We start from the raw sequence: 16,027 nt of genomic DNA, 5'->3' as shown, positions 1-16,027 counted from the left end.
TTCTTCCACAAGTGATAAACTCTCCTTTAGAATTGTTTAAGAATATAAGAACATCTTTCCTTCCATCTTCCTCTTTTTTTCACTTTTTATTGCTAATTGCAAATGGCTTTGTTCATATTTCCAAATAAATAATTGACTTGAATAACAGATTAAATATGCAGATGGCAGTGGACAATGTACAAGCTAAAGAGACTCCACGTGTCCTCAACACCTATAGTGTGAAGACAGACTTTGGGATTTTTCTATTTATTTGGGCTTTTTTATTTGTTTACCAATTTGCTATGGGGTGGCTTTCCATGCTTGAGCGGGACAAATTGGCATATGGTCTTCTCTTCCTGTTGAATATGTATGTTGGAGAAGGGCATAAAGCCTTTTATGTTAAAGGACAGTTTTTTTTTTTTTTTTTTTTTTACTTTGAGCGTACAAGAGATATTTTTTTCTTTGTTCATTATGATGAATGCTGTTGCTGGAATTGCTCTCTAGTGCTGAAAATACACATGAGGAATTGCGTGAATTCCAAGAAGGGAGTCGAGAGTATGAAGCTGAACTGGAGACTCAGCTGCAGCAAACAGAGTCCAGAAACAGAGACCTTCTGTCAGAAAACAATCGTCTGCGAATGGAACTGGAGTCAGTTAAGGTAAGAGTGGATGATGCATGTGGTATCTGTACATCCTAAGTGCAAAGGTGAATGAGACAGGCATGTGCAGATTCAGCTTGCCTTGTGGACAGGGACCTTCAGCATTACAGAGAAATTGAACAGAAAACTGCAAAAAAGAAAGTCTTGAAAAATTAAGAAATATCAATCTGTTGTCTGCTTTGAGGGTGCTGGATACCTTGGTAACGTTCCTGAACCCCTGTTTGCAAGTTGTGGCTATGTGTCAGGATAGATTTGAGAAGGGAGAAGATTGCAGTAGAGTGGAGAGTAAACATGAACATAACAGAGCTGCTGTTCTATTCCTTCTTCCGTATACTTAGAGCGTTTGTTCGCAGCTTTCTTGCTGTCTGCACTGTGCAGACACAGATAATATTGCAGAATAATCAAAATACAAACATTCCAGCTGTGTTCTTGCATTACATAAGAAAACTCAGTAGTTTTAAACCCTTTTTAGATAGTTGTTTATTTATTATCTGGCATTCCAGATAAGCTGGGAAGCAGCAGCCGGTGGGTAACACATAGAACTGGGAGGCGTAAAACAGTTTCAGTCCTGGTTTTGTTACTGAATCTGTCTGTACTTGGGGAAAAATAATTTACCTTCTTTACACTTGGTTAGCCTTCTGTGAAACTAAGAACCGGCTGAAAAGCATTAACTTCCATAATTATAAAACATAAGGGGTACGAACTTACTGAGATGGAACATCTTACCAGAGTGACTTAAGAAATAATGAAGCTATCTAGTAGCTGATCTCTCATATGAGTATGAGAAGTGATGAGTCTGCCTCATTTCAGTCTCATTAAAGATGCTGCTAGTCCCCTGTGCTGGCTGATAGGTTTAGGAAATAGTGGTAAGTTTTCTTAAACTTGAAAAAAAATTGTCACTGAAATTGTTGTGCCTTTTTAAAGTTTGATCTTGTTGGCCTCTTACTTAAAAGTGAGATGTAGTCACCCGGGAAACACTACACTGTATTTTGTAGGGCTAGGTCAATATCTGTGGAAGCAGAGATTAATTTAATTACACTTCTTCTACTCAACTGGATGCAATAATGAGCTAATGGGAGTGAAGGTATTTGTATAAGTGATTAATCGCCGGATTAATCCAGGTTTGCAATGCCTTTTGTCTAAACTGTTGTCCAAATTACTGTCTTAAGGAAACACTGTTCCGTTCCAGGCAGATGTCCTGCCTCTCTGGCACCAACTTAGTGATTCTCCTCCCCTCCGCCACCCTGCTTTTTGATAGCAGAACCTCCAAGGCTTTTTTCATTGTATTTGTTATGTTGCACTGATCTTTGTTCTTCTTGTATTAGTGCCTTAGCAGTATTAAATGCTCTGCACATTGTATGGAGTATTGGTCTGCTGTTCCATGTAGCCACGTAAACCCATGGAAGCTGACGGGTTTGGGGAGAAGGCATAAGTTTGACAAAAATAAAACCCGCAGTTCACTTAATTGAGGAGGGTGTGGACTATTTTCTTTCTCTAGAGGGGCTAGGATGAGAGGAGGGAACAATGAACCAGCCACAGCAGTCAAGAATGAAAATAGTAGGAAACAACATAGAACCTCAAAAAGTGGAGGGTAAACATATTTTAGAAAATCTTGAATTATTGTTCACAGTAGATAACTTTATTAAAACATATTCTGCTTGAAACAAACCTTTTAACAATTGGCTATTCATGCAGCCTGAAAACTGCAGTAACAGGCTGCAGTGAAGGAACAGAGACTCCATTGATGGCCAGATCAGCTGATAGCTTATTACAATTGGCTAAAAACAAAGACTCAAACCTTGCAGTTCTGGTCTTTTATCTGAATCAATTCAAGAGCAAAGCATCAAATTTGTGAAGCTATTGAGCAGCAGTGTTAACTGAGCCCATCAGGGGTTGGTGTCTGCATCTAGGTCAACACTAGTGAACTTTGCCAGGCCCACACAGCTTGTGGCTTTGCGCTTATCAGCCTAGTGTGTGTGCTTGCTCCCCTCTCAGACACCAGAGTTCACATTACCTAAAAATAAATGGAAGTAATGCTTTGGAGGCTTTGTTTAGAGAGTCCTAAAAAGCTAGTTGAAAATAATCTGCCTGTTAGAGCTTGGGGGCTCTTAAGTTCAGCGTGTAACTATGCTTCAGAGATCCAGAATTATGACAGTGTCACTACGCTATAATCAAATAAGAATTTCTTAATTCAGAATGGGTATCTCTTTCCCACCTCCTTGTCTATGCATTTCATGTGCTAAAATAGGTGTCTTCAAATTATCAGTCATGCTAGACTGATGGCATGCATGACTGATAGTCATGCCATGGTTTTCAAATTCCAGTGCATGGATTTGTTTTCAGTGACTTCAAGTGTGTTGTACTTAAATTCTGGATAGAGAAAGCACTTAAGGAATGCTACTTATACAGCAATCTTGGAGTTTCAAAAAAATCTCTGGCGATTGTTGAAGTGATCTGATAGCACGGTGGTGGAGTGTAAAGCGTTGCAGTAGATGGTGTGCTCTGAAGCTTTCCCTGTCACATGATGTGGAGCTTACTCCACATATAGCAGCAATAGCAGGAGAGAGATTTGATGGAGAAGCTAAGCCTTCCTCCCTGCCTGTGCCTCTCTTAAATGTACCCTTGTGTACATGCTGTAAAGGGAGACAGAGTTTGTTTTAGGTTCACATCCAAAGCATGTTGCATAACTGCACCTGAAATGTTTTGTGATCTAGAACTCTGAACCTGCTTTCGGTTAATAAAACCACAGGGGCAGTGGAGAATGCTGCTGGTTCCACAGGAGTACGTAACGGTGTCACACTTGCATATATTTTTTTCTTGTTATTTAGACTCTTAAGTACTGCTTGACTTTTTATTAGAGTTGAAAATAAGTGGCTTCTCTTGCATCCTGCTTTGCGTGTTGCTAAAGCTCTTGGGGCTCAGAAATTATGCTGAGCCTCGCTGTCTGGGAGAGCAAGGAATGGCCCTGTGCTGTGGAGGTTGGGACTGCTCCCCAGCACCATTGTTTGATAAGGAGTGACGGGAAGGGCTCTTGTCTGCTGGCAGCCCAGAAGTATGTAAGCAACGGACTTTGTTGGCATTTTACCATATGTAAGGTGATGTTTCTCAAAAAACTTCACAGCATTTGCCTCTGCCTTTAAAGGGGCTCAGACAATGCCAGAGAAAGAATGTTCATTGCTGAGTCCCTGATATGCTGTTTGATTTGCCTTTGATTAGGAAAAGATAGAAATGCAGCATTCAGAAGGATACAGGCAAATCTCTGCGCTGGAAGATGACTTGGCACAGACAAAAGCTATTAAAGATCAACTTCAGAAATACATTCGAGAACTCGAGCAAGCAAATGATGACTTGGAAAGAGCAAAAAGGTGACCCATCTTCTGTGTTTTCTTTTGCCACCTCTGTTCTGTCCTCTGAGCTCTGTTCTGTTACCGAGCTGAGCTGTTTGTGATGCTGTGCTCGTTAGCACCGCCATTCTGAACTAATCACTTAGGTGATGATTGTGGTGAAGAGGTTTGTGGCAGATGGGAAATGCGATAAATTTTTTCCCTTCCACTCCCCCCACTGCACTCTTTCATATCTTACAAGCTAAAATAAAAAATAATAAAAGGAAGCAAACCACACAAGAATGCAACATTATCCCTTTTCTTGTGAGAGAGGGAGTTCCTCTGTGTGCTTGAAGGATCTGGTAGTGACATCTTGTGCACTCTTTTTCAGAGCCACTATAATGTCCCTGGAGGATTTTGAACAGCGTTTAAACCAGGCTATTGAAAGAAATGCTTTTCTGGAGAGTGAGCTGGATGAGAAGGAAAACCTTTTGGAGTCCGTGCAGCGCCTGAAAGATGAAGCTAGAGGTTAGACAGAAATTATTTGTATCATTCCCTTTCTCCCGTCCTGGCTTGTAGCTATTCAGCCCTCTCCATATATCTTAGAGCTTGGCTTTTAAGTTTGCATCTTTTAAATCTGCTATCTGAAATGTGGAAACAAATGAGGAAGCTTCAAGACTGTTCCCCCCCACACACCTTGAACTCCTGACCTTGTTCCAGAACAGCTCACAGAAGCAAAAGTCTGTTCCAGCCCTCTCCTAATCTGTGGTTATGCTTCAGGGTCTTAAAGGGTTAAGAAGAGCCAGTCCAGTTGGGGCACGTGCTGGTCTGGCTTCCTGTAACCCATGAAGGTCAGCTTTAATAACCATTAATCTCATTGTTTCCTGGTCTGTGAAAAGTGGAGTCAATGAAACACTAATGGGGCAGTAAAACAGGAGGGCTGTGGCTAACTTCTAGTTACCTTCGAATAAGGTGCTAGCTTCTTGATACCTGTCAATAAAGCTGGGTGAGAAGAGAGAGACCATGGAGCTGGAAAAACCCCTTCTATTTTCGGTTCTGCTCAGATTCTAAGTGGTTTCCATAAGCTACAGCCAGGCTGTGGGACAGAAGTGCTCTATCCCTTGGCTAGGTAGTGGTGTGGCTTCCACCTGGCCTCAGCTCAGGCTTCCTTCATGTGGAAACCAGGGTAGAAGAGAAAAGGGTACAGTAGGTAGGATCTCAACCTGGCAGGGAGCTGGAATGTAGCCAAGGTGTGCCAGGTTGCCTAGCCTCAGGCTTGATGTGCCTCTGCTTACCAGCCCGTAGCATTTGGGAAGGAGTTAATTTCCTGCCTCGAAGGGAGCTCTGTGAAAGGGTATGAAAATTAAAGCCAGATAATAGTAACTGAACTAATACTACAAAAACATCTTGAGCCACAATCCTAGAAAAGCCTTTAGTGATCGTCCAGATTTTGAACGTATGCCTGGAGTAATCTTTACAGGGATGTGACTTTACTTCACCTCCACAAGAGGAACGATCGTATGAGCAAAACAAACTTTCTCACCTTTTTTTGTCTTGGTGGATACATACTCCAAAGGCTTGCTTTGTGTTGCTTCCTTCATAGATCTACGACAAGAGCTTGCAGTGCAGCAGAAACAGGAGAAACCCAAAACACCGATGCGAACTACCCTGGAAACAGAAAGAACAGACACTGCAGTTCAAGCATCCTTATCTGTGCCTTCAACTCCCTCGATGCACCGGGCATCCAACATCAACATACCCACCCCTGTGACATTTAGGAGAGGTGACTGACAGGGAACCAGCACAGAAATACGATTTGATGCTCTTGTTTTTACTATAGTTTCTGGCTAAAGGAGGAATGAGAAGAAAGGAGCAGAGTTGAGTGTTTCAGTTAAATACACCTAAATCCAGTCACCATTGTCTCAGTATTCATAGACTGTGATTTTTGGGGTTTATTCGTAGGCTGTTCATTTCCATTTGAACTGTCCAGTAATAATAATTGTGAGGGACAAGATGAGCTGTTGGGACTTTACTATTAGTTCACAACTGTCCTTAGGGGAAGGATTTTAAAAATTTCAGTGTGATCTTTAATATCACGCTCGTGTTACTTGAATTGGCTTCTCTGTGAGAGTAGGTGCTCTTTGAGAGAGGCTTTCTTTTTACTCTGGAACAGGACACTGACAAGTCATCCTAGCTGTCCGTACTAAATGACTATATCTCTGCTTTCATGTCAATAATATCAGTTACTTATTTTTTGTGAGCACTGATTATTTAAATATTTCAAACACTTACACTAACTCTCCCATCTTCTTACTTAAAAAGCCAGAAATGTGTGTAACTGTGTTCATGTGTATGTGTAAATGCTGGGAGTTGTACTGTCACATTCTGATGATTTGATATTATCGCTCTGAGCACTAACGAAGTTTGATTGTGGGCTTCAGTATGCTTAGTCTAAAATTATGTGTTTTGTGTGGAGGAATTAATGTTTCTGTAAAAGTGAGAGGATTTTGAGATTTGTAGTAAAATGAGAGATGATGGTCTGATGTCTCTGAGGACACATCCCTCTGGTCCCACTGCAGCAACAGAGATGCAGAGTAGGCTGGTAGAACAGCTCTCTAGAAACCCAAGCCACAGCACATCTAGAGACATTAGCTTAGGACAGTGTAACTTGAGCTGTGTCAGGGAGACAGTGCTTCATATTGCTAATGGATATGAAAGATCTGGAGGTGAGACACAAAAAGGTGAAGATACTGATGTTTCCTCTGCTCTGTATGTCAGGCTGTCTTCCCATTGCCAGTGTCAAAGTGTTTTTGTTTTTGTTTTGTTTTTTTAATGACTGATGTATCCTTCTTTAACCTGGCCTGCAGGTCTTGAGGACAGTTACGGTGCAACTCCTCTCACACCTGCGGCAAGAATATCTGCACTTAACATCGTGGGAGACTTACTGCGAAAAGTAGGGGTGAGTGATTACCTGCTAGCAAATGCTCTTGGAAAGGTAGAGCTGTCTGAAACTGCAGCCAGCACTATTTGTGCTGGTACTCAGGGGAGACTGGAAAGAGTATCTTGCCTCCAGGTTGGCTAAGCGTGGCCTTGAAATTTGGTCTGGACTTTGTACTTTTCTGACCAATCCCCAAATAAAGATGGACCCTGCTCTGCTTTTCTGAGATCTTATCCACATGGGGATAAGATCTTCCTCTACAAATTTCTGAAAGCGCATATGCAGAAAGAATAAATCTGCATGAGTAAATTAAGAAGGGATCTGTTCCTGTGAAAGGCAGACAAGAAAGCAGGCTGGTGCCTGCTGTTCAGAGGGCTTCTAGTGAAGTTTGTCTTAAGAGTCAGTAATCTTTTGAGCAAGGCATAATGTCATGTTAAGCTGTAGTTTGACATTTAAGATAGTGCTGATGCTAGAAAAGTTATACCATGACTTCCTTCTGTTTTCTCCCTTATGCCCCAGTGCTGTGTGGGCACAAGCATTTGTATGACTTTGATGGGCTGAGCTGCAGAACTGATGCAGCTGAAGAGTAACCCAGCGACAAAGGTGGAGTGATCTAGGATGGGAGCATGTGGTGGAGAATAGGGTATCTGTGGCTCAGTTCCCTCAGGCGTACCACCTAGTACATACAACCTAATATCTGTCTAGGGAAGCAGATAGCTCAAATAAACATTTCGTAATCTAAAAAGTGATGCCTGTAAGAAAGATGTCAAAATCTCTGAGGAAACTGAACATTTTGTGTTCCTGCTGGTGAACAGCATCAGTTCCTTAACCTCCCCTACAGAAACAGAGATTCAGCTTTAGAGAGATGACTGGCTTCATCTCTTCAAAAAATGAGAACTCATGTGGCACTGGGGTCTAGCAGGTTCCTCTACTAGACGACTCATTCTAAAAGAAACAAAAAAACCCCCCAGACACTATGAATGCCACTTTGGTGTTGCACAATGCCATCTCGTGAAAGAGAAGGGCGATATCTGACACTTGCCTCATCTGTGTTTACATTAGGCTTTGGAGTCCAAACTTGCATCTTGCCGAAACTTTGTGTATGACCAGTCTCCAAACAGATCCACGGTGTCCATGTACATGAACAGAGATGTCCTTGAAACACGCCTGAGTCCTCATCAGCCTCTATGTGATACAGGGTGAGTGCTGTTCTCTGCTGTTGTGTCTTAGTGAGAACTGTTGGTGTTAGAACTTAGTGAGTGGTACTGTTCTATTTACTCTTAAATCTTTGTTTTGGTAGGACAGATTTGTTTTCAAAAGATGTGAAATTTAATTATTCTGGATTATGATTTGAATGTTTCAGATGAGTTGAAAATTTGGAATCACTAGCTGCTGAAATTCGAAGACTAGCTGGAATCAAGTTTTGAAAACCACAAATTCAAGGCAAATGTAATACATGTATTTTACTATAAACCCAGTGTTTAAATGGGACAAAGTACAACAGAGGAGCTCTTGCTTATTGGCTCAATTTGGTTTATGCTTTATGTTCTTGTACAAGTGATGTCTCAGGAACATTATGGCATGGGGACTTCCCTTATCACAGTTAAGATTCTCATTTATGGGAGAACTGGAATAAAGGCAAATAATGGGTTCACTCAGTCAGAATACTTTACCGTTGCTATGCGTTTCCAAGGAGCAGTTGACAGGAAGTTACCTAACTCAAATTAGAAATTTGTCTGAACACTTGAACTGGTTGTCTTTTTTAAACAAATGAAGAAAAATCAGCAAGATTATCGCAAATTGCAGTTCAATGTCTGCTTAAACCCTGCCAATCCTGTACTGCACGTTCTTTAGATTCTCTGTAAATTAAGTGCCTATAGTACAGTTTGTTCCAGACTTAATTATTCAGCTAGACCCTTGTGCTGGGAATACTGGTTCGTCCTGTTACTCAGTGCCCAAAGTTGTTGTGTTGTGGAAGGAGTGCTCCACATTGTGCTTGCTACCCCAGCCTGGGGAGAAACCTCATGAAAGCTGCTACAAGAAAGCCTCAAGGGCCATACATTTACATATTCGTGCAGCTATAATGCTAGAATGCATAATCTACTGCTGTAATGCTAGAACTGAAATTCCAACACCTGTAGAAGATAGCTTCTCAGTACTGAGAGGGAAATGGAGCCCTGTGTTAGAGTGGAAACTCAGCCCAGTTAAGTAACTGGCTCACTTAGTGCTCAGAGTGATATTCTTTTATCTGTTGATTTTTCAAGCTGAGTGGTGTACTCTGGAAGTGACCAGTTACTCTGAAGATGGTAAAACTGAGCAAGAAATGCACTAACTTCTATTTTGTTTTTGCAGGTTAGTGAAACGCCTGGAGTTTGGAACACGGCCTTCAAATATTCCGGGACCAATGAGCCATCCCTCACAAAGTGTTGTCAAGATGCTGCTATGAAAAACCTGGCTGGCTTTGGAAAAGGGAAAAAAAAAATTTTAAACTTTAGTTTTAAAGAGAATATCAATGAGCAATCAGGCAGCAGTCTCGGGGTAGGTGAGAACTGAACAAGAAGCTGCATTTGGCAGTGGCCCAGTCTGGCCTCTCGGCCGAGTACTGCGAGTAGTGTGGTACAGCAATGCTGCCTAGCAGTGCAAGACTTCGAATTGCTTCCTACATCAGTTGCTGTAAATAGCTCCTTGAAAGTTGCTTCTTTTGACACTGCCAGTCAAAGCCATTGTCCCTCTACCTACAACAGAGATAGTATTCCCTATGCAGCTCCTCAAGCTTTGTCTTCTAGTGTTAATACAGCACCATGGTGTTCTGGCTTAAATTCTGGTTGTGCTGGCTTTCTAATGGGTGTTGTGTGCTGCAGTCACCTGAATTAGAGTGACACTGCCAGTCAAAGCCATTGTCCCTCTACCTACAACAGAGATAGTATTCCCTATGCAGCTCCTCAAGCTTTGTCTTCTAGTGTTAATACAGCACCATGGTGTTCTGGCTTAAATTCTGGTTGTGCTGGCTTTCTATAATGGGTGTTGTGTGCTGCAGTCACCCGAATTAGAGGAGTGTTTTTATGTGGAGAAAGGTGTATTTCTGCGGGGAAGCTGCTCATCTCTTTGGATGTTTGCTGGTCAGAATCTTGCTACACAAAAACCTGCCTCTATAGTGGTTTTGTAAGCAATGATTTGCCATTAAGAACAGTTCATGGTTAAAGGTGAGGAATGCCTTGTGCCTAGAGTACTCAGGAGATCCCAGAGAAAGGTAGGAGACTTTGGACTGGCTTAGCATATGGACTTTTCTTTTTGCCATGTTGTGGCCCATAAAGCCTGGCTGTTGTAGGAAGCAAGAGACCTGATTAAGTTCCTAGTTCTAACATCTTAATAGGTGGCTTTTACTGCTTTCCAAACCTCCCTTATTAATGTGCCTTGGGTATTAGTGATTTTTTTTTTCTTGTTTTATTTTTTTATATGAGAATATATGCTTTCAGCTGTTACTAATTTAGAAATGTTTTTTTAACCTGAAAAGCCCTTTATGCTAGACAAGTGTATATGAGTAGAAAATTATTTTTAATTCAGGTTTTTTCCCCTATAGAATATTACTGCATTTTGTTTTTTTTTTTTTAAATGGAGTAGGTTCACTCACAGTATTAATGTACCTTATGGAAGCCTGTACTTGCAAAAATAATCATGACTAAACAATTTTTATGTTTTTTGCGGGGGGTGGGGTGGGGAAAGCTTACTTGACAAAAGAATGCATAAATGGGTTTGGTTTTTTTTTGTTTTTTAAGAAAATGCTGTGAAAACAGCCACTGATGCATCTATTTCTCTGGGATAGGAAATAACCCCAGATCACTCCCATTATTCAGGCCATCTACAAAGTTGGCTTAACTGAGGAGCAGAATAAAGCTTATTTTGAATGCTAGTTGTTGATTCATTTTGAGTTTTTTTCTAAGTTGCCACTGTGGTTTATGCACAGATGTTTGCTGCCAGTTTCTCGTCTGTTTCTGATCAATGAAGCTGAAAGAGACACTTTGTTTTGCTGAATCATATGCAAAGATTTTCCTGCATCTCTTTCTTTTCATGGTTTGCTACTCTAAGGAATGTAAATATTGCCATAGCTAAAGATGCCTCTGGGATTTACAGTGCTTAGTATTGGCATTGCGCTCTCTTAAAATCTTGAACTCTGGCTGTTTTAACATGATTTCTGTCTTCTGGTCTCACATAGGGAGTTGACACTCTTTTCTTACCCGTAAGGAGCGGATGTGCCTGGGCTACTTGGTTAGCTGTGCTGACACATGGACTATAGTTCAGTGGACTGTGTAGCCTGGATCAGTCAAGACAAGTTGCATTTTCCTTACCTTGCCAGAATTTGCCTGCTTGATGAGTAAGTTGGCTTGCAGTCAGATTGAGACAAGGTAGAAAGTTGGAAAATTGTGGCTGTGTGTTTTGTATTTCACAGATATATTATTAATGTGGCTACAGACATAGTCAGACAGACTATGGGTGGATATGCTGTTGAGAATTATCAAAATTATTTAGTCCAGAACAGTCACCTCTGTAATGGTACAGAGAGGAACTTTTTTTGGGAGAGGAACTTTAGTTCAGCCACTATTGCAGATGGATGCTTTCTGTGGTGTTGCTAAAGAAACTCTGACTCCCTATTTTGTCACAAGCTTTGCAGAACAGGGACTGGAACCTGAGTTTCTCAAGTGATTGGGCAGTGCTCTAACCAAGAGACCAACCTCTGCCATCATGCATGTGAATTTTTTAGATTAATTCCTTTTAGAAGGGCTCCATGTTCAGTTTGCTGGTTCTGCACCAAGCATTGGAGCTTAAGACCATTTTATATGAAGTCTGACTTCCTTGGTCTCCTTGTTCCCGCACATGCAGGCTCAAAAGCTGTGTGCTTAACAGCCAGCTCTTGAGCACGTTTACAGAGCTGGGCTGTGTGGCTGATCAAGCAATGAAAGGCTTTTATCTGATAGCTCCTACCGCCCCTCCTCTGTGGCTTGTCATCTTAATCGCTCTAAATGGATTCTTATTTAAACTCTTCCTTTACTCTTTCATGAGCAGACAGAATTCTTTGGGCTCTGATTCTGCTGGCTAAATGGTGCCTAGTCTGAATCACCAGTTCATGATCTCTGTGCCTTCTGGAACAATGCTTAGATTTAGAAGATGATTGCATTAGCTGTCAAGGTGAATTTTTTTGCTTGACTTGCTCTCCCTGTAGTCACACTGCTTAAGGTTCACTTTCTGTACAATCCAAGACATCGAATAAACTCGCTGTACTCAATTCAGAGTAATTCTACACCTGGCTTTGCTGTGCATGGCTCTCTACTGCCCCAGTGTGACCACAAAGCTAGCTGCTATCCGAAAGTACTAGAGCTGCATGCATTTGTCGTAGGTCCTGATAGTTCCCAGGAGCAGGCTGCAGTCCTGTTGGAGTGCTCCAAAAATAAAAAATAACTGCATGCTGATCCTTTAATGCAGAATAGCTTGGCTTGGATCACTGCGTTCAGTGAGGGCTGCTGTTTCTAATTGTTTTGAGCCTGCCTTAGAGGCTTTAGTTGGAAATATCCCAACGCATACAGACTTCAAGGGTGGATTCAGTTGCCTAAAGACAGACACTTAGGGCCCTGCCTTGTTTCCAGCTGCTGCACCAGAATGCTGCAAGTCTCCTGCAGGTCCTGTGTCATCTCTGTCAGCCCTTGGATACATCCTAGGAGACCTCAGTTATCACTGTGTGTCCATGAGGTAACCAAACCTGTCCCAAGAACTTCATGTCATTTTACATTCAGCTTAGTGTACATACTTTTAAAAATTCCTTCAAAAGGAATTACTTAGGAGAAAATAAGGTTTTTGTTCTAATGATTACAGATGACCTTTTCTAAAACGTATTTGAGTTGTAAAGAAGCTCTACTGCATTCCCATTCCCTTTGAGCATCCTGTATTGCACACAAGTGAAACCTGTACACAAGAATACTGGAGTAGTTTTTATAGCCTTTTATTAGTGTGTAAGCACATCCATGGTGCATATAAAACTGTAACAGTTGACTTAATTTGAACAAATGATATTTTATTTTTCAGTAAGTGATTAAAAAGGCACTTCCACTTTGTGAATGGTGCATCAGGGGTGTAGTAACCAGGAAAAAATCCTATATTAATTGAATACTCAAGACAAAATTAAAGTTTAAGAAAAGATTAACTGACCAATGCCTTTTTTTTTTTTTCCTGCAAAAGTCTCACAAATCCTGTGTAAACTATAGTTCACTGGGATTTAAATCATCTGAGCTACTAGAACTCACTTTCTGGAAGATTCTCAAAGTGAGTTTAAAAAAAAACAACAACCCACCTTTTCAAATATACTTCATGGTAAAATAAGTTTTGGAGTACTTTGGTAACATCAACCTATACATTGGAGACAAGGCAGTTGTGCTTTTATCATTGTCAGAGGAGTGGGTGTATGTGACCTTGACACTAAGAGTAGACTTATACAGTGCTAAATATCGTCCTCCCTCCCCTTGCTGCAGTGCAAATTTTTAAGCGTGTTTATTCACTGGCTTTTGTTCCATTGAAATCTCCATCTCTTGCATCCATTTCTTCATCAGCTCCTTCTGTTGCATTCTCAATTACTCTTCTGCCTCCAGATCTGCGGGGTGGGGCAAAAGATGCTGGCTCATTTCCCCTCCTGCAGTAAGAGGAAAAAAAAAAAGTAAAAAAATCAGGTGTTAGATCATTTGCAGTCCTCACAAATAAGCATAGAGTTTTGTAACAGTACCTGTGGGGCTCATGTTTTTAAATACAGAACAGCGAAGAGCTGTGGGTCTCTAATACAACTTTCTCTTTTGTAGCATATGAGTAACTTGTGGACAGGTTGAGACTCCCAGTTGCTTGGAACTGTGATGGGATTCCTCTTCTTGTGCTTAAAGTTCTCCTCTAAATAGTCTCATCTGCCCCAGTCCCCCCTTACTGTTCCCTTCATTTCACTGTTTTCCCCGATGGGGACTGCAACTAGTTGTGCTTGGAAGGAGTGGGAAAGGGGGCTGCTTGTACCCACAGCAGCAGGGGAGTGTCCTTCCTGTCCCTTTAGAAGAGCAAGGAGAGAGAGAGAGAGCTTGTGCTTTCTGACCTTTCTTTGAATTTCTGACCTGCAGTCTGAATAAGCCCACCAGTTACTGAAGGCCCATGAGACCTGGGACTGGAGCAGTGCTGTGGATGTCAACAGGCGTTTTTGAGCCCACAGTCCCTCTCTGCAAAGGCTGTGTTGGTCAGAGCACCACAGGTGCTTTGACACGTATGGCATCCTAGGTTGTGAGTAGCTCCAATCGCTTCCCCCAATGGAGAGAGGAAACCATTGCTGCTTTGGAACTGCATTGTAATTCAGGTGCTGACACTTCACAGTGCAAGTGTCTTGCAGAAGAGCTTACAGAAAAGGCTTTTTCCCATCTTACCCCCTTTTCTTCTCCCATCTCCCTCCCATTCCCATATATTTCATAGCCACAGCCCAAGGCAGGGACACTTTGGTCCTCAAGGTTAATTTTTTGGGGAGGTGTGAGCAAGTGAGACAGAAGATGTGTTTGTCTCTTCTTGGCCTCCATTGCTACTGTGCTACAAAACGCTTAAGTTTTGTAACATGGCCTCTCACTTGCCCCTCATTAAGCAAACCTTTGTAAAGGCTTGAGACCACAGACATAAGCAATAAAATAAATTCATGATCACTGAATGTTGTGCCAAAATTACTAATTTGGTGTTAAATACATCGGAGACTGCACTTTTGGGTACAGCAATCATGCATAAATATTTAAAGGCTTGTCTTGTCCTTGCAAAAGACTAAGCCAGTGTTGTACTTTCGGAAGCAGCTATTTATGTCCAAAGTTCAATCTTCCATACAAGGGAAGCAGGTAAGAACATTGGCTGGTCTAACTTATTTCAGAGGCACAAATCTGTGTTTCCAAGGCGGAAATGTGACATGTAGTCTGTTTTCCACAATTTTGCCCTTAAACTTCAGTGTGAGCAAGCAATTAGCTGGATAATAAAGCTTCATTTAAGATCCGCTGTTAGCTAACCTTAGTTGTTCTGGTGCCGATGGCATGTATTGAACACAAGGGTATGTCATTTCTACACTGTATGTGCTTGACAGAGTCTAACAGCAGTTTCTATTATTTTATGATAGCAGATATTTGTTATTAGTGTTTAACAAGAAAGTTCTAGTTAGGTCAGTAAATTCATTAATTCTTGTCAATAAAGATCTCAGTCTTCACTGGGAAGAACCTTTACCCCCTTGGACTCCTGCTATCTGGACTCAATTGCTCACAAGTCATTTGCAAGATAACTTTTGTTATGCTGCGGTAATTCACTGAAGTGCTATAAGAGACCATGGGACTGGTGGGGACTAATGGCAAGAGTCTAATCAAACTGTGCAGTACAGTTTTGGCTACAAAGAAGTGAACTCCCTATCACACACTAACCACTTATTAACATAAACTGTTGCAATGTGCATAAACTTAATACTTCTTTAAACTAGTATTGGCCCTGTGAATAAACACTTTTTGTTCATCTGTTTCTTTTAAACAGGTTTATGGGTTTGATAATATTCATGTGGTCATTCGCATTAGTACCTTTAGAATAATGTGTATAGTTGAGACAAGCCTTAAGCATTAGTGTTTGCTTAGCATCTCTGTTTTTAATCTACCTTTGAACAAGTGCTACTGGAGTAGTGCTTGAATAACAGTCTGACTGGAAATATTAGGCTGACTAAAAGGTACATGCAAGGACAAGACATCATCTTTAAATATTTGTGTATTCACAGCAAAATCCAGCATATGTAAAATAGAAGATATACAAATATTACAAGGCAATAGCTCTTTAATTTTTGCAACAGCAGGTATTATTCCTATCTCCAGAGAATGTGATAAAGTATAATATAATGCTGTGCTAGGTTACAGTGTCAATATCAATTTCTGTGTCTGTGCTTTGTGTTTTAGTAACAGTAGACAAGCAACATAATGTCTGCAAAATAGCTCTAAAAGCCTAAGTAATAGCTCTTTGTTAGCAATACAGGCACAAAGTGCTATGTAATGAAAGGCAAGATTCTCTCTCTTGTCTGTGATTGTGTGGTGTAAGTGTGATAAATCACATGCA

General features: G+C 41.2%; 2 protein-coding genes across 2 annotated transcripts in view; one reads left to right on the top strand and one right to left on the bottom strand.

The window, feature by feature from the left end:
- Window positions 1–483: 483 nt before the first annotated feature.
- Window positions 484–9,344, top strand: NDE1 (nudE neurodevelopment protein 1; the record flags this gene model as incomplete). The annotated part of the gene is made up of 7 exons (XM_009577861.1): window positions 484–637; window positions 3,854–4,002; window positions 4,352–4,488; window positions 5,564–5,743; window positions 6,828–6,919; window positions 7,961–8,097; window positions 9,251–9,344. Coding segments are annotated over 7 exons (943 nt in total), but the record flags the coding sequence as incomplete, so codon positions are not given.
- Window positions 9,345–12,875: 3,531 nt separating this feature from the next.
- The window catches only part of LOC104076848 (myosin-11-like), a gene marked incomplete at its 5' end in the record, with an annotated part of 34,181 nt that continues 31,029 nt past the window's right edge, over window positions 12,876–16,027 (bottom strand). The window contains 1 exon segment of the mRNA XM_009577860.1: window positions 12,876–13,574. Coding sequence (XP_009576155.1) covers window positions 13,436–13,574 — 139 coding nt within the window.

The sequence above is a fragment of the Fulmarus glacialis genome, unplaced genomic scaffold (genome assembly GCF_000690835.1).
Source record: "Fulmarus glacialis isolate BGI_N327 unplaced genomic scaffold, ASM69083v1 scaffold12235, whole genome shotgun sequence".
NCBI classification, from domain to species: domain Eukaryota; kingdom Metazoa; phylum Chordata; class Aves; order Procellariiformes; family Procellariidae; genus Fulmarus; species Fulmarus glacialis.
The sequence above is the reverse complement of the archived record's forward strand: the minus strand, read 5'-3'. Positions and strand labels throughout refer to the sequence as shown.